At 37.1% G+C, this 21,604-nt stretch overlaps 1 protein-coding gene across 4 annotated transcripts in view; it reads right to left on the bottom strand.

The window, feature by feature from the left end:
* LOC149819451 (solanesyl diphosphate synthase 3, chloroplastic/mitochondrial-like) overlaps window positions 1-21,604 on the bottom strand; it is a 68,853-nt gene that overhangs the window by 16,412 nt on the left and 30,837 nt on the right. For all 4 annotated transcript variants that reach the window (XM_089985786.1, XM_089985787.1, XM_089985788.1 and 1 more), the window contains 2 exons: window positions 21,409-21,480; window positions 6,265-6,350 (listed from right to left, as the gene is read on the bottom strand). In XM_089985786.1, coding sequence (XP_089841912.1) covers window positions 6,265-6,350; window positions 21,409-21,480 — 158 coding nt within the window. The remainder of the gene's footprint in view (window positions 1-6,264; window positions 6,351-21,408; window positions 21,481-21,604) is intronic.

The raw sequence follows: 21,604 nt of genomic DNA, 5'->3' as shown, positions 1-21,604 counted from the left end.
TTGCCCATAAGTGTGTTAAAAAGTAAACTGTAATATATATATATATATATATATATATATATATATATTATTTAATATTATTATATTTTCTTTTATTATTTTCTTTTTCTATTTTTCTTTATTTTCTTTTTTAGCATCTAGTTCAATAGAAACTAGATATTTGATCCAGTCAAGTTCCTGTTGGAACTTGACTGTGCAAATAGCTGTTGGACTGTAGTCCAACCGCTATAATAAATGTTGTTGGACTATAGTCCAACAGCTATAATAATAAATGTTGTTGGACTGTAGTCCAACAGCTATATTAAGAGACGTTGGAATCCAACGTCTCTTTTGGAGAGCTCAAAATGAGCTCTCCTCTCTCCCACTTTTTTGTATATATAGGGGTGAACCCCTTCAATGTAAATAACCATGCTTCTTAAGCATTTTGTTCATGAATAAAGTATTATTTATTTTTCAAGTGTTCTTCCTTTTATACCCTTTCAAGGGCCATGCTTGTAGTGTCTCCAATAGACACTTGTTTGTGAGTTATTTATGCATTTGTTGAAGACCACCATTTCATTACATGGTATCAGAGCTACGAAATCCTTAGATCTTGAAGTGCTTCTGCCTCGATTTCCGTGCCACATTTACAAAAGGTGTTTCATCACCTTGTTCTTGGCTCAAGAAGATTTGTTTGAAGAAAGGCAAACTTGTGCTACAAAAAAAATTTGGTTTTGTATCCTCTCTTATTCCTTTGTCTACTCTTTTTCTTTTCTTTTTATTTTTCTCTCTCTCTCCTCCTATTTATTCCTCTCTTACCCTTGTAAAAGATGGATGACAATGATAAGATCACCATCATTCCTATGAAGCTAAATGATACTAACTATGTAATGTGGGCTTCGATTATGAAGCACCACATTTGGGGAAAAGGTTTATGGGGTATAGTGGATGGTTCCGATTTGGAACCTAAACTATCTCTTACCAAGAAAGAGGTTCCTCTAACGAAAGAAGAGAAGAGTAAGGCGTTAGCCACTTATGAAAAGAAATGGAAAGAATGGAGGATAGGGCATGCAAAAATTATGTCATGGCTCATCAATAGCATAGACATTAAAAAATGATCTAGTCTAGCTAAGTTTGAGCATGCCGATAAGGCTTGGGAATACCTCAAAAACATGTATTCCCTTAAAGATATTGCACATGTATGCAATTTACAAGATAAAGTTCGGACAATGACTCAAAAAGATAAAACTATTCGAGAATGTTATAATGAGTTGTCCGAACTTTGGGAAGAGTTGGCTCTTCTTGAGCCCAAATGGCATTGTGCCGAAGACATCGAGCTTCGCCAAAAGCAACTCGATATGGAACATTTCTATCAATTTGTGAATGGTCTAAGGCCGGAGTTTGAATCCACCAAATCGGCCCTTTTACATCGTGGAAAAATTCCTTCTATTGTTGATACTATAGAAGAGCTCACTATGGAGGAAAATAGACTTAGAAAAAGTACTTGAAAAGTTGATGATGACTCCGTTTTAGCTGTATCTAGACCGGGGAATTGTACTCGTACTTACAAGCCGCCTCATTTTGGAAGGCAAAACGGCGACTTTGATAAAAGAAAAGTTATTTGTCATCATTGTCATGAACCGGGGCACTATAGGCCTCAATGTCCAAAGTTAAAAAGAAGAGAAGAAAAAAGAGTTGCATCTGTTGAATATGAGTCAAAAGATCAAGATGCACCTGTGTCTATGGCTCAACTGATGGAAATCCTTCAACCTCTTCTCAAAGGGGTATCCTCCTCAACCGAAGCCTCAACTGGAGCGGCAGTTGCATCTTTCTCCGGTCCAGGTAACTTTCCTTGGCTTTTAGATTCTGGTGCTTCTTTTCATATGACCCCAAATGTTAATAGTCTATCCGAATGTCTTAAAAATAACTCAAGTGTGTCAAAGGTTTTTACAACCGATGGCACATCTCTCGAAGTAAAAGGAATAGGATGTTTTGAAAATCTTCAAAAATCCAAAAGATTTTTTATCCCAGAAGTTAGATATATCCCTAAACTTAATTTGAATCTCTTATCTGTCTCGCAAATATCTGATTATGGATGTAATATCTCCTTCTCTTCTCATGGTTGTTGGGTACAGGATCGCCAGTCAGGGAAGCTGATTGGGGAAGGCCATAGAGAAGGAGGACTTTATTACATGGACTTTTTGGAATTACCCAAGAATGCATTTTGTTATAATATTCAGAAATTAGAATTGGATTTATGGCACAAAAGGCTTGGCCATCCTCATATGTCTAAAATTCAATATTTTCCAAGTTTGAAAAAATTTTATAATTTTGAAAATTTTTCTTGTAAAGACTGCATTCTTGGCAAAATGAAAAGGTTACCATTTCTTAGTAGAACTTTTGTTTCCTCACGACCACTTGAGTTAATACATTCGGATGTTTGGGGCCCCGCACCAGTTATTTCCAAAGGTGGTTATACATATTATGTCATTTTTGTTAATGACTTTTCTAGACATACTTGGATTTATTTTCTTAAACATAAATCTGATGTCTTTGCTAACTTCCAAATATTTCATAAAATGGTTAAAAATAAGTTTCAAAATGATATTTTTGTTTTTCGCACTGATTCAGGGGGAGAATTTATGTCCAATGAATTCAAAGACTATCTCAATTTACATGGTATTACACATCAAAGATCATGTCCACACACTCCACAACAGAATGGCCTAGCCGAACGCAAACATCGGCACATTATGGAAACTACTAGGACATTGCTAATTGCAAATCAAGTTCCAAAAAGGTTTTGGGCTGAAGCGGTCCTAACTGCCACCTACCTCATTAATAGGATGTTGTCTTCCTCATTAAAGAATACAACTCCAATAGAAAAGCTTGTTAATTTAACTCCAGATTATTCTAGATTAAGAGTCTTTGGATGCAAATGTTTTGTTTTCACCAACAGAAATGACAAACTCTCTCCTCGTGCAATCCCATGTGCCTTTTTAGGATATGCTGATAATCAAAAAGGCTACAGGTGTTTCGATTTTCAAAATGACAAATTATATGTGTCAAGAAATGTATCTTTTTTGGAAAAAGAAAGCTTCTTTGAATTTGAAAAATCCAAGGATGTCACTGAATACTCGTTTTTAATTGATCCAACTTCAAAATCCAATGAATGTGATGTTGGATGTGACCTTGACAATGATCAAAGTCCTATTGTTGTTGAAAATGATGATAATGAAGAGCAAATTCATAGGGATGTTAGTCTACAATATTCAAGACGTAGAGAGCAAAATCTTCCATGTGCATTACAAAAATACTCTGAAGTCTCACCTAGAAGAACGTCTAGAATCTCTAAACCTCTAGAAAAATTTGTGTCTTATGAATCTTTTTCACCCACGTATAGGGCCGCCATTACATTAATACAATCATATGTTGAACCATCATCCTATTCTCAAGCAAAAAATCATATAGAATGGATAGAAGCCATGAAAATAGAATTGGATGCACTAGAAAAGGCCAATACTTGGACGATACAAGATATTCCTCCGGGTAAGAAACCTATAGGTTGTAGGTGGGTATACAAAGTCAAAACCAAAAGTGATGGGACCCTGAAAAGATATAAGGCCCGTTTAGTAGCAAAAGGATATGCTCAAGAGTATGGCATCGATTATGAAGAAACATTTGCTCCTGTGGCCCGTATGACCATTGTTAGAACTTTAATAGCCTTGGCCTCCATTAGAACATGGCCTATCTTTCAATTAGATGTCAAAAATGCTTTCCTGAATGGGAATCTCGTTGAAGAAGTATACATGGAAGCCCCACCTGGTATTAGTATCCCTAAGGGTAAAGCTCTTCGTCTAGAAAAAGCTCTTTATGGTCTTAAACAGGCTCTAAAAGCCTGGTATGACCGATTTAGTCATGTTATGCTTGATATTGGTTTTCAACCTTGTTTAACTGACACTGCTTTGTTTGTTAAGAAATCTGATGCAGGCATCATTATTCTTCTCTATGTGGACGATATGATCATCACCGGAGGCGACAAACAGGGAGTTGCAAATATCAAATCTCTTCTTAAAACTCACTTTGAAATGACTGACTTAGGTTTATTAAGATATTTTTTAGGCATTAAAGTTGCTTATTCCCCTCGGGGGTATTTGATATCTCAATCTAAATTTGCTCTTGATATCGTTTCCAGGTCTGGAATTACAGATGATCAGAAAGTAGACACTCCAGAAGTTGTCAATGTTAAAATGAAAATTGATGATGGAGAACTTCTTGATGATCCTACTCCTTATAGACAGTTTGTTGGAGCTCTTTCTTATCTTTCCATTACTAGGCCAGATATAACTCATGCGGTTCATACAGTCAGTCAGTTTCAGCATGCTCCCACCTCTGTGCACATGGGAGCGATTTTGCGTATTATTAGATACTTAAAATCCTCTCTTTCACGAGGACTCTTCTTGTCTGTTTCATCTTCATTAAATTTAATTGCATATACTGATGCTGACTGGGGAGGTGATCCCAATAATAGACACTCAACTACTGGTTTTTGTGTGTTCCTAGGTGAAACCTTAATTTCGTGGAGGTGCAAGAAGCAGCAGAAAGTCTCTCTTTCCTCCACCGAAGCTGAATACAGAGCCATGGCAACCACCACTATGGAGGTTGTTTGGCTCAGACGATTGCTAGCGGATATGGGAGCTAAAGCAACGCAAGCTTCAAAGATGTGCTGTGACAACAAAAGTGCGATCTACATTGCAAGCAACCGGACATTCCATGAGCGCACTAAACACATTGAGATGGACTGTCACTATGTCAGAGAGAAATACTTACATGGAACCATTGATCTGCCATATGTTACATCAGAATATCAATTAGCAGACTTCTTCACCAAGCCTCTCGCTGCTCCCAGATTTCACTTCCTCTTAGACAAACTTTCGCTCATTGTACCGTAAGTTTGAGGGGGAGTGTTAAAATGTAAGCTGTAATATATATATATATATATATATATATATATATATATATATATATATATATATATATTATTTAATATTATTATATTTTCTTTTATTATTTTCTTTTTCTATTTTTCTTTATTTTCTTTTTTAGCATCTAGTTCAATAGAAACTAGATATTTGATCCAGTCAAGTTCCTTGCAAATAGCTGTTGGACTGTAGTCCAACAGCTATAATAAATGTTGTTGGACTAATAAATGTTGTTGGACTGTAGTCCAACAGCTATATTAAGAGACGTTGGAATCCAACGTCTCTTTTGGAGAGCTCAAAATGAGGGTGAACCCCTTCAATGTAAATAACCATGCTTCTTAAGCATTTTGTTCATGAATAAAGTATTATTTATTTTTCAAGTGTTCTTCCTTTTATACCCTTTCAAGGGTCATGCTTGTAGTGTCTCCAATAGACACTTGTTTGTGAGTTATTTGTGCATTTGTTGAAGACCACCATTTCATTACAAAGTGGCTCTTGTATTGCCTTATTGGCCTTGTATTTGTGCACTCTCTTGTATTCTCTAGCGCTTAGTAGCTTTTGTATTGTGCACATTCTTCTTGTATTTGATTACATTTCTAACCTTGAGAAAGCTTCATAGGTTTTAACGGCTAATCTCAAATGCAATACGTAAATGGCACCTTAAATGTGTATCTAATATTATCCAACAACATATGCAGGAGTAGAAACTAGTGTTACGAGTTACAATTATGTGAAAGATGGTTTATTGCAACTAAGAGATGGATAATATCAAGAGTATACACTGAATTACTATTTATTTGCAGTGGCCAAACAAAAGTAGGTTCTGTCTTGAAGCTTGAGTTTGCATATCAGTGCATCTTTTCTTGGTGATTTTCCAACAGCCTCTTGTGTTTTGCATCCCCGTGCTGATTGTAACAGAGGGTCTCTAAATCAGATTTGCACCAAATAAATATGAGAAGCTTGCATCATTGGTTCTTAGACCTTAAGGTTCAATAAGTACAGAAATCATCGAGTCGGTTCAAAATTGCTGGACGGCTTTCTTGACTATATAAGGTATTGACAGAAATTTATTATTCAAGGACATTACTTCATTTTGAAAATTTATTAAAAGAGCTGGCTAACTCGACGAGACTTGGAATACCTAGCAGTTTGAACGGTCTAACTTCCAAATTATAAAAAAGGTAAGAGCAAAAACAGGAAGCATATATGAAATCTATAATCTACATAGATTTTATCTGCAAAGAAACATAAAATCAGCAACAGGTAGAAAAAAACCTCACATGTCCTTTAGCAGCAAGCATACCTGCAACGTTGGTCAGTGGTAGTTGTCATTTGCATTGTTTCACCAGTCACAAGATGCTCTATAACAGTAGCAAGTAATGATACAACCTGCAGAGTAACAGTAACATGTAAGGATGAGAACCACAGTAAAACGAGATTTTACTTCAACCATCATAAGGACATATTAATAGACATTCATCTCAGTAAACGCAGATTATGGAACCGATATTCATGAACACAAAATCTAAGATTATGTATCAGTCAAGTTGTATCCTTGAAAATTGTATATAACCAACCAGGTAAATAACCACTTGCAGGAAAAAAAGAAAGTAAATATGAACCCATAAGCAGAACAACCAGAGGACCAAAAAATTGGCTAGACCTTGGTGCAAGCTACTTCTTTGCAGAACTTATGTTGTCACAGGCTTACTTTTTCCAATAAGCAGTCCTTCCTTACCGCCGCAAGCCTTTCTATCGCTCTGTCACGGGCATAGAATGCTTCGCAAACCCGTGACGCGCCAAGCTGGTCAGCCTAACGGCCAAAGGCCACGTACCAATACCTTTCCATGTGTTGAATCATTTTCATTGGCCCTACGCACCACCCTGTGCGCAGCTAGCTAACGAAAGTTGATCAAGCTCATTTCCAAATGCGCATTCCATGCCATTTAGTGCATAGCCGTCTCATACCAGCTATCACTTCCAAAAGAGGCACAAACTTTGCCTTAGCCTTGCATGTCATGAAGTGTATTGCAGCTCCATGCACACAACATAGTAAAACCTCGCTACTAAAGGAACAAGACCTTGCGGCCCCCAGTCCGAAGAGCAGTTGATGATTGGACATCATAGCGAAGAGCACCACCCAAACTCATTCGTCGGCGCCTAGGTATTCACTCGCCTAGTCCCGAGTCACCATACTCGGTTGGAATCACCTAATGTGATTCCTGGGGGAATTAACCCTAACCCACACGCACTCTCGTGCGTCTAACCGCTACGCGTGGGACACTCTTATAAGCCGAGAGGTCCTTAACCAAATCTCCACAGGCAACATCCTTTGATCAGCTGACACTGCTTAACCGAACAACGCTCCACATTTGTGCCGCCACATAGTGATGCACTAACGACAATACCAATGCCTATCACATGTCGTGCTACCACCGCACGTCACCGATCAAGCGAACGCATACCGCGCGTTCCTGCACTCGATGCATTTTTCACTCAGTAGAGCTCCGCACAGCACATGCCCCATTCCGAAAGATGGGCTCGGGGCATATGCAATGCATCATATATTGTAAGTTTCAACTAGGGATGGCAGTGGGGCGGGGCGGGGCGGGGGACAAGGTCTCCACCCCCTCCCCGCCTCAAGATTTTATCCTCCACCCCCGCCCCGCCTCAAGATTATATCCTCCACCCCCGCCCCGCCTCCCTGGCGGGGATGGATTTTATCCTCCACCCCCGCCTTCATCCTCGTTTCATGTCCTCCATCCCCGGTTCAAACGGAGATGAGGCGGGGCGGGGATATTGCGGGGAAAAGTTGTCGGGGCGGGGCGGGGATACAGCGGGGAAAAGTTATCGGGGCGGGGCGGGGAAAAGTGCATTGTTAAAATGTAAAACTGTACATATATGTATATATAATAATATTATATTATTATATATATAAATACATTTTTAATTTCTTTCTTTTCTGTATTTTTTTTCCTTTATTTTTATTTTTTGTCTTTATGTCATCTAGTTCAGTTTGAACTAGAATGATTGTTGCTAGTCAAGTCCTGTCCAGACTTGACTAGCAATAGAGTTGTTGGACTGACACATTCCAACAGCTCTAAATAGAGCTGTTGGACTGTGCCCAACAGCTCTATTGAGTCCTCTTTCAGCTGTGTATATAAAGGGGTGCAGCCCCTCTTGTATTTCACTCCAATGCTTCTTAAGCAATTGGTTTTTCATATCAATAAAGAATACATTTTTATTTTTATTTTGTTTCCAGTTATACCCTTTTTAAGGGTTATGCTTTAGTGTCATTCTTGACACTTGCTCTTGTTAATCAAAGCTCGTGTTTCGAAGATCCCCATTTCATTTCATGGTATCAGAGCCGCGGAAGTACTAAATCTTGAGGAAAAGCTGCCTCGGTTTCCGTGCCCGTTTGCAAAAGTGTTCGCCACTTGAAGAGAAGTGTTTTATCACTTCATTGGAGAAGATTTCACATCTTGTTGTATTGTTTTTTTTTTCTTTCTTTCTCATTTTCCTTCTTGTTTCTCTTCTATCCCTATTCTTTCTCTCCTTGTAATCGATGGATGACAATGATAAAGTCACCATCATGCCTATGAAACTAAGCGATACGAACTATGTAACATGCGCTTCAATCATGAAGCACCATATATGGGGAAAAGGCTTATGGGGGATTGTGGATGGTTCCGATTCGGAACCTAAGCTATCTCTTACTAAAAAAGAGGGAGATAAAGACGTCCCTCTATCGGAAGAAGAGAAAATCAAGGCTATTGCCTCATACGAGAAGAAATGGAAAGAATGGAGAATATCTCATGCGAAGATAATGTCATGGCTTATCAATAGCGTTGACATTAAAAAATGCTCAAGTCTTGCCAAATTTGATCATGCCGATAAGGCATGGGAATACCTTAAGAATATGTATTCCCTTAAAGATATTGCACACGTGTGCAACCTCCAAGAAAAAGTTCGAATGATGACACAAGGAGACAAAACTATTCGTGAATATTACAATGGGTTGTCCGAACTTTGGGAAGAACTTTCCCTTTTAGAACCAAAGTGGCATTGTGCCGAAGACATCGAGCTTCGTCAGAAACAACTCGATGTTGAACATTTTTACCAGTTTATCACTGGATTAAGGCCGGAATTTGAAACCACTAAATCGGCCCTACTTCACCGGGGAAAAATTCCTTCTATTGTGGAAACTATTGAAGAGTTAACAATGGAAGAAAATCGTCTCCGGAAAGGTTCTTTAAAAATTGAAGATGATTCCGTTTTAGCCGTGTCTAGACCAGGGAATCATGTTCGATCATATAGGCCTCCTCACTTTAACCGACAAAATGGTGACTATGATAAGAAGAAAGTTATTTGTCATCACTGTCATGAACCGGGACACTACAGGCCACAATGTCCCAAACTTAAGGAGCTGAGAGAAAAAAGAGCTGCAATTGCTGGATCGGAGCCTAAAGATCAGGATGCACCAGTTTCCCTGGCCCAACTAATGGAGATCCTTCAGCCTCTCATCAAAGGTGCCTCTTCCTCATCTGAAGCTTCAACCGGCGCAGCAGCCTCATCTTTTTCTGATTTAGGTAAAATTTCTTGGCTTCTTGACTCTGGTGCATCTTTTCATATGACCCCAAATAATCAAAGTCTATCCAAATGTGTTAAAAATAAAACAAGTGTGTCAAAGGTCTTTACTGCTGATGGGACTTCTCTTGAAATAGAAGGAATAGGAGATTTTGAAAAAATTTATAAAACAAAAAATTTTTTTATTCCAGAAATCAGACATGTTCCCAAATTAAATTTAAATCTTTTATCTGTATCTCAAATTTCTGATTATGGGTGTAATATTTCTTTTCTTCTCATGGTTGTTGGGTACAGGATCGCCAGTCAGGCAAGCTGATTGGGGAAGGCCATAGAGAAGGAGGACTCTATTACATGGATTTTTTGGAAATGCCGAAGAAAGCTTTTTGTTATAATATTCAAAAAATAGAGTTGGAACTGTGGCATAAGAGACTTGGTCACCCACATATAGCCAAAATCCAACATTTTCCAAATCTAGGGAAATTTTGTAACTCTGAATCATTTGATTGTAAAGATTGTATTCTCGGCAAAATGAAAAGATTACCATTTCAGAACAGAACCTTTTTCTCTTCAAGACCACTTGAATTAATACACTCGGATGTTTGGGGTCCTGCACCAGTAATTTCTAAAGGAGGATTTGTTTACTATGTTATTTTTGTCGATGATTTCTCCCGACATACGTGGATGTACTTTCTCAAACATAAGTCTGAAGTATTTTCATACTTTCAAACTTTTCATAATATGGTTAAAAACAAATTTCAAAATGATATTACTATTTTTCGCACAGATTCAGGGAGAGAGTTTTTATCCACAGATTTTCAATATTATCTTAAATTGCATGGCATCACACATCAAAGATCTTGTCCTTATACACCTCAACAAAATGGACTGGCAGAACGAAAACATCGCCATATTATAGAAACCACTAGAACTTTATTAATAGCAAATCAAGTCCCTAAAAACTTTTGGGCAGAAGCTGCCTTAACTGCCACCTATCTCATTAATAGGATGCCATCTTCTTCGTTACAAAATATCACTCCGATTGAAAAACTTATGAACATTTCTCCAGACTACTCTAGATTAAGAATATTTGGGTGCAAATGTTTCATATTTACTGACAAAAATGATAAACTTTCCCCTCGTGCGATTCCCTGTGCCTTTTTAGGATATGCTGAAAACCAGAAAGGTTATAGATGTTTTGACTTCAAAAATAATAAACTATATGTGTCTAGAAATGTTTCCTTTCTTGAAAAGGAGAGCTTCTTTGATTTTAGAAAATTAAAAGACGTCACTGAGTACTCCTTTTTGCTAGATCTAACATTAACATCTGATGAATATGACCTTGATTGTAACTTTGATGATGATCCAAGAATTATTGATCTTAATGTTGAAAATGAAGAAGTTCATAGAGATACTAGTATTCAATATTTCAGGCGACAAGAGTCTAATACTCCATGTGCACTTGAGAAATATTCTAACATTCCAACTAGACAATCATCCCGAATCTCGAGGCCTCCAGAAAAGTTTGTATCATACGAGTCTTTCTCACCCACATATAGGGCAGTTATTGCATTAATTCACTCATATGAAGAACCATCCACATATTTTCAAGCAAAAAATGATATCAAATGGATAGAAGCCATGAAAGTTGAATTAGATGCACTTGAAAAGGCTTCTACATGGAATATTCAAGATCTTCCTCTAGGGAAGAAAACTATAGGATGTCGATGGGTTTATAAAATTAAAACCAAGAGTGATGGTACTCTTGAAAGATATAAAGCCCGTTTAGTAGCCAAAGGTTATGCCCAAGAATATGGGATTGATTATGAAGAAACCTTTGCTCCGGTGGCTCGTATGACTATTGTCCGAACCTTAATTGTCTTAGCTTCTATCAAAAAATGGTCTATTTTTCAAATGGATGTCAAAAATGCTTTTTTAAATGGAAAGCTAGTTGAAGAAGTATATATGGAACCCCCTCCTGGTCTAAGTATTCCTAAGGGTAAAGTCCTTCGCTTAGAAAAAGCTCTTTATGGACTTAAACAAGCACCAAAAGCTTGGTATGATAGGTTTAGTCGTGTTATGATTGATATTGGTTTTCAATTCTGTTTAACTGACACTGCTTTGTTTATTAAGAATTCTGATGCAGGAATCATTGTGCTTCTTCTTTATGTGGATGATATGATCATCACAGGAAGCGATAAACAGGGAGTTGAAACAATCAAAACACTTCTTAAATCTCATTTTGAAATGACTGATTTGGGCTTATTGAGATATTTTTTAGGCATTGAAGTTGCTTATTCTCCTAGAGGATATTTATTATCTCAGACTAAATTTGCTTTTGATATTGTTTTCAGGTCTGGTATTACTGATGATAAGAAAGTTGACACTCCAGAAGTTGTTAATGTTAAAATGAAGATTGATGATGGAGAACTTCTTGCAGACCCTACTCCTTACAGACAGCTTGTCGGGGCACTTTCCTATCTATCCATTACCAGACCAGATATAGCACATGCTGTTCATACAGCAAGTCAATTTCAACATGCTCCTACTTCTGTTCATATGGGAGCAGTCATGCGTATTATCAGATACATCAAGTCCTCTCTTTCACGAGGACTTTTCTTATCTTCCTCCTCTTCTCTTGATTTAATTGCATATACTGATGCTGATTGGGGAGGTGATCCCAATAACAGACACTCAACCACTGGCTTTTGTGTCTTTTTAGGGGAATCATTAATCTCGTGGAGGTGTAAAAAGCAGCAGAAGGTATCTCTCTCATCCACCGAAGCTGAATACAGAGCCATGGCAACCACGACCATGGAAGTAGTTTGGCTCCGACGACTGCTTGCTGACATGGGAGTTGAAGCAACAAAGGCTTCACAAATGTGTTGTGACAACAAAAGTGCGATCTACATTGCCAGTAACAGAACATTCCACGAACGCACCAAACACATCGAAATGGATTGTCACTACGTCAGAGAGGAATATCTACACGGGATAATTGATCTGCCATATGTCACTTCAGAATATCAGTTAGCAGACCTCTTTACAAAGCCTCTCGCTGCTCCCCGATTTCACTTTCTCTTAGACAAACTTTCGCTCATTGTACCGTAAGTTTGAGGGGGAGTGTTAAAATGTAAAACTGTACATATATGTATATATAATAATATTATATTATTATATATATATATAAATACATTTTTAATTTCTTTCTTTTCTGTATTTTTTTTTCCTTTATTTTTATTTTTTGTCTTTATGTCATCTAGTTCAGTTTGAACTAGAATGACTGTTGCTAGTCAAGTCCTGTCCAGACTTGACTAGCAATAGAGCTGTTGGACTGACACAGTCCAACAGCTCTTAATAGAGCTGTTGGACTGACACATTCCAACAGCTCTAAATAGAGCTGTTGGACTGTGCCCAACAGCTCTATTGAGTCCTCTTTCAACTGTGTATATAAAGGGGTGCAACCCCTCTTGTATTTCACTCCAATGCTTCTTAAGCAATTGGTTTTTCATATCAATAAAGAATACATTTTTATTTTTATTTTGTTTCCAGTTATACCCTTTTTAAGGGTTATGCTTTAGTGTCATTCTTGACACTTGCTCTTGTTAATCAAAGCTCGTGTTTCAAAGATCCCCATTTCATTTCAAATCTCTTATATTTTCCAGTTATATAATCAGTTTTTAGTTACTTTTATATGTTAATCTCATATTTTTAGTACTTATTTGAGATTTTCTATTTCTTATTGGTTGTTATTTCATCAATAAAGCATTTCTTTATTTATTTGTATTTTTAGATATTTTTTTATAAATTTTTTAAATTTTTCAAAAAATTTTTGAGGCTTACACTTTACGCCTCGCCTTGGTTTTTGGTGGAGCGCCTCCCTACGCCTCAACGCTTTTCACAACACTGGTTAGGATAAAATATTTACAACAAAAAACTCTTAACCTTTTATAATTAGGAGTTTTAAATAACTTTTCAATAGGGAAAAAAATTTCAATAGTTTTTTAAGGCATTTTATTTATTAAGTAAACTACGGTAAGAGAGGCTTTGGCCCCAAAAAAATTAGAAACATCCTTAGATATAAGAAGTGTTCTAGTAGTTTTGACAATATGTCTATGTTTTCTTTCGACTAGTTCATTTTGTTGAGGAGTATATCGACAAAATTTTTTATGAATAATTCCATGTAAATCAAGATAATTTTTGAAGTCATTTGATAAAAATTCTCCTCCGAAAGCAGATCTAAAATTTTTAATGTTGACTTTAAATTGTGTTTTTTCGTAATAATGAAATTTTCGGAAGCAATCAAATACTTCAGATTTGTGCTTAAGAAAATATATTTAAGTGTATATGCTAAAATCATCCACAAAAATAACATACTATAATACTCCTCCTTTGGACACAACCGAAGCTGGTCCCCATACATCCGAGTGTACTAATTCAAATTGTTCTTTAGATATAAAATGACTAGGTCCATAAGGAAATGATTTCATTTTACCAAAAATACAATCTTCGTAAACTAAATTTTGTTTTTTACATCTTGTAAGAAGTAAAAACAAATATAACTTTGACATACTAGGATGTCTATATCTTTCTATATCAACTTTCTATATCTTTCTTTTCCACAAAATTACAAAAAACATGGTTTGATAATTCAAGGTTGTCCATTATATAGAGATCTTCCCTTCTATAGCCTTGTCTAATCGGCTTCCTGGACCAGAGATCCTTTATTAAATAACCATTAGATAAGAAAGAAATTTTGCACTCATGATCCACAATATAAGAAACAGATAGGAGGTTTAAATTTAATTTTGACATTATTCTAACATTTGGTATATGAAAAGTTTGATGTTTTTGTATATTTCTAAAACTTTTGATTTTTAAAAAGGTTCCATCGACGGTTGAAACATAAGAAACATTTAGATTAGTATGACATTTAGATAGTATGGACTCATTTGAAGTAGTATAAAAAGAAGCTCCAGAATCAAGAATCCAAGAAGCTGATTGGGGAGGTGATCCCAATAACAGACACTCAACCACTGGCTTTTGTGTCTTTTTAGGGGAATCATTAATCTTGTGGAGGTGTAAAAAGCAGCAGAAGGTATCTCTCTCATCCACCGAAGCTGAATACAGAGCCATGGCAACCACGACCATGGAAGTAGTTTGGCTCCGACGACTGCTTGCTGACATGGGAGTTGAAGCAACAAAGGCTTCACAAATGTGTTGTGACAACAAAAGTGCGATCTACATTGCCAGTAACAGAACATTCCACGAACGCACCAAACACATCGAAATGGATTGTCACTACGTCAGAGAGGAATATCTACACGGGATAATTGATCTGCCATATGTCACTTCAGAATATCAGTTAGCAGACCTCTTTACAAAGCCTCTCGCTGCTCCCCGATTTCACTTTCTCTTAGACAAACTTTCGCTCATTGTACCGTAAGTTTGAGGGGGAGTGTTAAAATGTAAAACTGTACATATATGTATATATAATAATATTATATTATTATATATATAAATACATTTTTAATTTCTTTCTTTTCTGTATTTTTTTTCCTTTATTTTTATTTTTTGTCTTTATGTCATCTAGTTCAGTTTGAACTAGAATGACTGTTGCTAGTCAAGTCCTGTCCAGACTTGACTAGCAATAGAGCTGTTAGACTGACACAGTCCAACAGCTCTCAATAGAGTTGTTGGACTGACACATTCCAACAGCTCTAAATAGAGCTGTTGGACTGTGCCCAACAGCTCTATTGAGTCCTCTTTCAGCTGTGTATATAAAGGGGTGCAGCCCCTCTTGTATTTCACTCCAATGCTTCTTAAGCAATTGGTTTTTCATATCAATAAAGAATACATTTTTATTTTTATTTTGTTTCCAGTTATACCCTTTTTAAGGGTTATGCTTTAGTGTCATTCTTGACACTTGCTCTTGTTAATCAAAGCTCGTGTTTCGAAGATCCCTATTTCATTTCATGCATGTCCATCCTCGCCTCCACCCCCGGATGGGGATGGATTTTAACCTTCGTCCCCGCCTCCATCCTCGTTTCATACCCTTCATCCCCGGTCCAAACGGGGCGAGGCGGGGCGAGGTCCCGCTTTCCCCCGGTCCACTGCCATCCCTAGTTTCAACCATGAAAAGAACACAAATTTCACAAGAGCTTCCAATATCAACTCGGTGTAAAGATCATGTGAAATTTCTTCGTATTAAACCATAAACTGAAGATACAATATGTTAAAACATATATATATATATATATATATATATATATATATATATATATATATATCTTCCTGTGTATAGGTTTTTTTTTTGTATTTTTTATTTTCTTTTTCATTTTTTATTTACCTCTTTTTTGGGAACCATTGGGGGCCCACCTAAATAGGCATTGGGGCTCCCCAACGTCTATTAGGGGGAGCTCCAATGGCCCCCCTTTTTCAGCCCTCACTTTTTGTATATATAGGGGTCTTCCCCCCTTCTTGTATGTAAGGAGTTCTCTCCTCTTTTCTCTCTTGAATAATATTCTTTTGCCTTTTGGCCTATGTCACATGGGTGCGGGCGCGGGTGCGGGTGCGGCACTTCCAAAAAATTCGGGTGCGGGGGTGCGGCAGGGGCAAAAATGTAATATATATATATATATAAAAGGGGGTCCGGGGGTTCCCCCGACGCGGGTTTTTTCAAATTTCATTTTATATACAGTTGCACGATAGCGCACCCATCTCGTGAGGAGAACAGTGAATACTAATAGCCAGCAAGGCTACCACCATTATTATCATTTATTATGGAGAGAAAATCCTTTACGAAAAAGAAGGATCAGGATTGAAAAGGCAAGAGCAGCAGCAGCTGTCAGCAGAATTTTTAAAAAAAAAAATTCCGCAGCCCATTTCATAGGGCAATTTTTTTTTTTAAAAAAAATCCAAAAAAAAAATGGACCTAAATGATCCTAGGTGCGGTCAATGCACCTAGGATCGGGTTGGCCGCACCCGCACCCACGTCGAGTCGCGTCGACGCGGGTGCGGCACCCTGCTAGCCGAATCCCTGTGACATAGCTTTTGGCTTTCACCCCATAGTGGGTTTGTGTAAATTGTAAATTAAGTGCTTGTGAAGTATTTTTCTAAGTTCTTTCTCATCTCTACCTCTCTTTGTCATCATGGAGTACAACACAAGAGTTGAACTCTCCTTCAAGCTATACGGATCAAATTATTTGATGTGGGCGTCGATTATGGAGAATCATCTTCGTGGAAAAAAGCTATGGGGCCTCATGATGGAGACCACTCTTGAACCAACATTGAAGCTCACCAAGACTGAAGATGGTGTCGAAAAGGCTCTTAATGGTGAAGATTGCATTAAAGCAATCAATGAGCATCAAACAAAGGTAGAAGATTGGGAAAGTAACCATGTCAAAATTTTGGCATGGTTCATGAACAATGTTGACATAAAAATTTATACCAACATTGCTAAGTTTAGAAGATCCAATGAAGCTTCATTCTTTCTTAAGGGTATGTATACTCAAAAGGATTTAGCTAGACCATTTTTTTGTCAAGAAAAAAATTGATCTACTAAACAAGGGGACATGAGTGTCCGAGATTATTTTAGTGTTTTGTCTCCCCTTTGGGATGAACTCGCTCTTCTTAAGCCCAAGTGGGTGGCTCCGGAAGATGTTGAGTTAAGAAGAGAACAAGTTGAGAAAGAACATTTCTTTCAATTTCTTCACGGTCTTAGACCGGAATTTAAACAAGTTAGGGCATCCCTTCTTCATAGAAGCAAGGCCTTACCTATTGAAGATGCCCTTGCCGAAGTGTGCCAAGAGAAAATTCATTTTGGTATGACTCATAAAAGTGATGAGATCTTGGTCGTTACTAGGTCGGGATCCAATATTAAGTCTTATAGGCCTCCCCACTTTGCCAACAATAATGGCTTTAGAAAGGGTGTCATTTGCCACTATTGTAACGAACCAGGTCATATTAAACCGGTTTGTCCTAAGCTTAAAGGAAAAGTGGCCGTGGTTGGAGAAAATGTTCAAAATAAAGAAGTGAACAATGGAGAAGACATTAAAGACACTCTAAATCAAATTTCGGAAGCACTTCAACATCTTCTCAAGTGTTCCTCTAATTTGGGTGCCGCTATCGCAACCTCCTCATCTCCACCAGGTATGTAGATTTTGGACTTCGATGCTTCTTTTCACATGACATAAACACATCCTTTCTAATGTTAATTCAATTTCCATAACATCATATGTTTCAACGGCTGATGGGACTTCTTTGAAAATTGAAAACATTGGAACACTTGATTTAAAACATTTTCAAGATTTCTTGGTTCCAAAAGTAAGGGTGGTTCCAAAAATCAATTTAAACTTATTTTATGTCTCTCTAATTACTGATCAAGGATGCCAAGTCACTTTCTCACCTAAAAATTGCACCGTGCAGGATCTTTAGTCAGGGAAGCTAATTGGGCAAGGCCATAGGAGGGGCGATCTATATTTTATGGATGTTTTGACACTACCATCTAAGTCATTTTGTAAATGTCTAAAGTATAGATGTTTGGCACAAGAGACTTGGCCATCCGAATTTTTCAAAGATGTCTCCCTTCTCCTTTTGGGGAAATTCTTGTAATGAAAAAGTTATGACTTGTAAAGATTGCATCTTTAGTAAACTAAAAGCCACTCATTTTCCTCAAAGAAGCTTTGTCTCTACACGATCGTTTGAATTGGTTCATTCCGATGTTTGGGGTCCTTCTCCTATCATGTCTAAGGGAGGTTTCTCATATTATGTAATTTTTGTAGACGATTTCACTACATACACATGGATTTTCTTTCTCAGTAGAAAATTCAAAGTGTTTTTCATCTTTAAAGACTTTCATGCAATAATTAAGAATCAATTTCTAAATAATTTATTTATTCTAAGATCGGATTCAGGAGGAGAATATATGTCAAATGAATTTCAAACTTATTTGGGACAAAATGGAATTTGTCATCAAAGATTTTGTCCTAACATACCGCAATAAAATGGTCTTGCGGAAAGAAAACATAGGCATATTATGGAAACAACTAGAACCCTTCTAATTTCTAAGAATATTCTAAAGTCTTTTTGGGTTGAAGTTGTTTTAACTTCAACGTATCTTATTAATAGAACTAATTTGTCATCCTTGAAAAATATTTCTCCTTTTGAAAAACTTTATAATATGTCTGGATTTCAAAAGGATAAGAATTTTTTGTTGTAAATGTTATGTACTTACAAAAATGATAAGCTTTCTCCGAAAACTATTGAATGTGTTTTTTTAGGTTATATCGGGAGAAAGTGTAGCTACACAACATAGAGTCTTAATTGTAGATCTTAGAATTAGACAATGCCGCAAAAGGGATAGACATATGATAGATCCTAGAATTAAGTGGTGGGCATTGAAAGGAGCTAAACAAGGAATGTTTGTAGAGCAGGTAGTTAAGGAAGTTGATTGGTGTCTCGAGGAGGATTCAAAATCAATGTGGAATAAGATAACGGGTGGCATGAGAAAATTGGCTAAGGAGGTATTGGGTGAGTCTAAAGGCGGTGCACCGCTAGGTAAGGATACACCGTGGTGGAACGAGGATGTCAAATTAGCTACTAAGGTTAAAAGAGAGTGTTATAGAAATCTAAGTAAGAGTCGTGATAATGAAAATTTGGAGAAGTATATGATACCAAAGAAGGAAGCTAAAAAAGTAGTTTGAAACGTGAGGAATAAGGTATATAAGGAGGTTTATGACAAGTTGGATACCAACGAGGGCAAGAAGGATAGTTATAGGCTTGCAAAGATGAGAGATAGGAAATCGAGGGATCTGGGTATGGTTAGATGTATCAAAGATAAAACGCAAAGGGTTTTAGTCAAAGATGAGGAGATTGAGAGATTATTTTGATAAGCTATTTAATTGAAGTCATGCTCAGGATCTTGGAAACTTCTCTATTCCTTTTCATGAGATGAATCGTGACTTCATGCGCAAGATTTAAAAAAAAAATTGCAGAGGCTTTGAAGAAAATGAAATCAAGAAGAACAGTTGGCCCAGATGGTATACCTATTGAGGCTTGGAAATGCTTGGGTGAGAAAGGTTTAGAATGGTTGACAAATCTTTTTAACAAGATTTGGCGGACAAATAAAATGTCTAATGAGTAGAGGAAAAGTACTTTGGTGCCTCTATATAAGAATAAGGGTGATATACAAGATTGCACAAACTATCGTGGTATAAAACTCATGAGTCATACTATGAAACTTTGGGAGAGGGTGATTGAGTATAGGTTGAGGAAGGTTGTCATGATATCGGAGAATCAATTTGGTTTTATGCCTGGAAGATCAACTATGGAAGCTATACATCTTCTTAGACAACTTATTCAGAGATACAGAGAGAGGAACAAAGATTTGCATATGGTTTTTATTGATTTGGAGAAGGCATGCGATAGAGTACCTAGGGATGTTCTCTGGTAGACAATGATGAAGAAAGGTGTTTCTCTCAAGTACATTAGTATAATTACAAATATGTATGAAGTAGTAACCAATGTTCGCACTTGTGGAGGGGTGACAACCAATTTTCCTATAACGGTTGGGTTACATCAAGGATCAGAATTAAGCCCTTTCCTATTTGCTATAGTGATGGATGAGCTTACGAGATCAATTCAAGAAAATGTGTCGTGGTGTATGTTGTTTGCTGATGATATTGGGGTTAATGCTAAGTTAGAATTATGGAGACAGACATTGGAAGCAAGAGGTTTTAAGTTGAGTAAGAGTAAGACAAAATATATGGAATGTCAGTTTAGTAAGCAACGAAGTAGTGATGGGAGTGTAGTGAAGCTTGGTGAGCAAGAAATATCGATGGATGACTGTTTCAAATATTTGGGATCTATCATTCAAAAGTATGGAGAAATTGATGGAGATGTAAATCATAGGATAAAGGTTGGGTGGATGAAATGGAAAAGTGCAACTGGAGTGTTGTGTGATCGTAGAATGCCATTGCGGTTGAAGGGAAAGTTTTATAGGACGACAATTAGGCCTGCTTTACTATATGGTACGGAATGTTGGGCTGCCAAGAGACATCATATTCAAAAAATGAGTGTAGCTGAGATGCGTATGCTTAGATGGATGTGTGGAAATACAATAAAAGATAAGATTCGAAACGAGGAGATACGTAAGAAGGTAGGCGTTGCATCCATTGAAAATAAGATGAGAAAGAATCGTTTACGGTGGTTTGGACATATTTGACGAAGGCCTAATGATGCTCCAGTTAGAACGATGGAGAAATGGAAAAATATATTAGTTAAAAGAGGTCGGGGTAGGCATAAGAAGACTTGGATGGAGATGATAGGAAAGGATATGAATGCTTTGAACCTCACCGAGGACATGGCATTGGATAGAAATGATTGGAGGAGAAGGATTCATGTGGAAGACCCAAAATGATTTTCTTTTTTGGTTCATATCGCCGACCCCAATTGTTTTGGGATGAAGGCGTAGTTGTTGTTGTTGTTTGTAAGTCGTTTTTATGTACATGCAATTGTAGCAAACTTCAATCTCTCTCTCTCTCTCTCTCTCTCTCTCTCTCTCTCTATATATATATATATATATATATATATATATATATCAGCTTTACTGCCCCTACTAGACAATGTTGTCTTTGATACTTTGTGGGTGGTTGCTGTTGATCACATTATTCTAGAACAAATTCACTCTGTGACAACACCAATATCTACATCCACCACAACTCATCTATATCAAACATAATGTAGTTGCATGTTACAGCTCTGATTTGATGTCTCCAATAAAACAAAGCTGGATTGAAACTAAAATAACTTCATTACAGTTCAGGTACATAAAGCAATTATGATAAAGGATAAATACATTTACCTCGGTATCTTTTAAAGATGCAAGAGCTACACATGCCCTGGAAAGTAGAAAATCCCCAGCTAGTACAGCTACCTGCATCTCACAAAAGCAGATTAATTATAGTAAACATAAACTCATACTATTAAATATGGGTTGCACAAATGCCTAAATCAATTTCTGCCAGCAGTAAAACTCAGAAGACCATAGATCGAATAGC

The sequence above is a fragment of the Nuphar pumila genome, chromosome 13, assembly GCF_984573655.1.
Source record: "Nuphar pumila chromosome 13, dmNupPumi1.hap1.1, whole genome shotgun sequence".
Taxonomy (NCBI): domain Eukaryota; kingdom Viridiplantae; phylum Streptophyta; class Magnoliopsida; order Nymphaeales; family Nymphaeaceae; genus Nuphar; species Nuphar pumila.
Note: the sequence above shows the minus strand (reverse complement) of the source record. Positions and strands in the feature narration are given on the sequence as shown.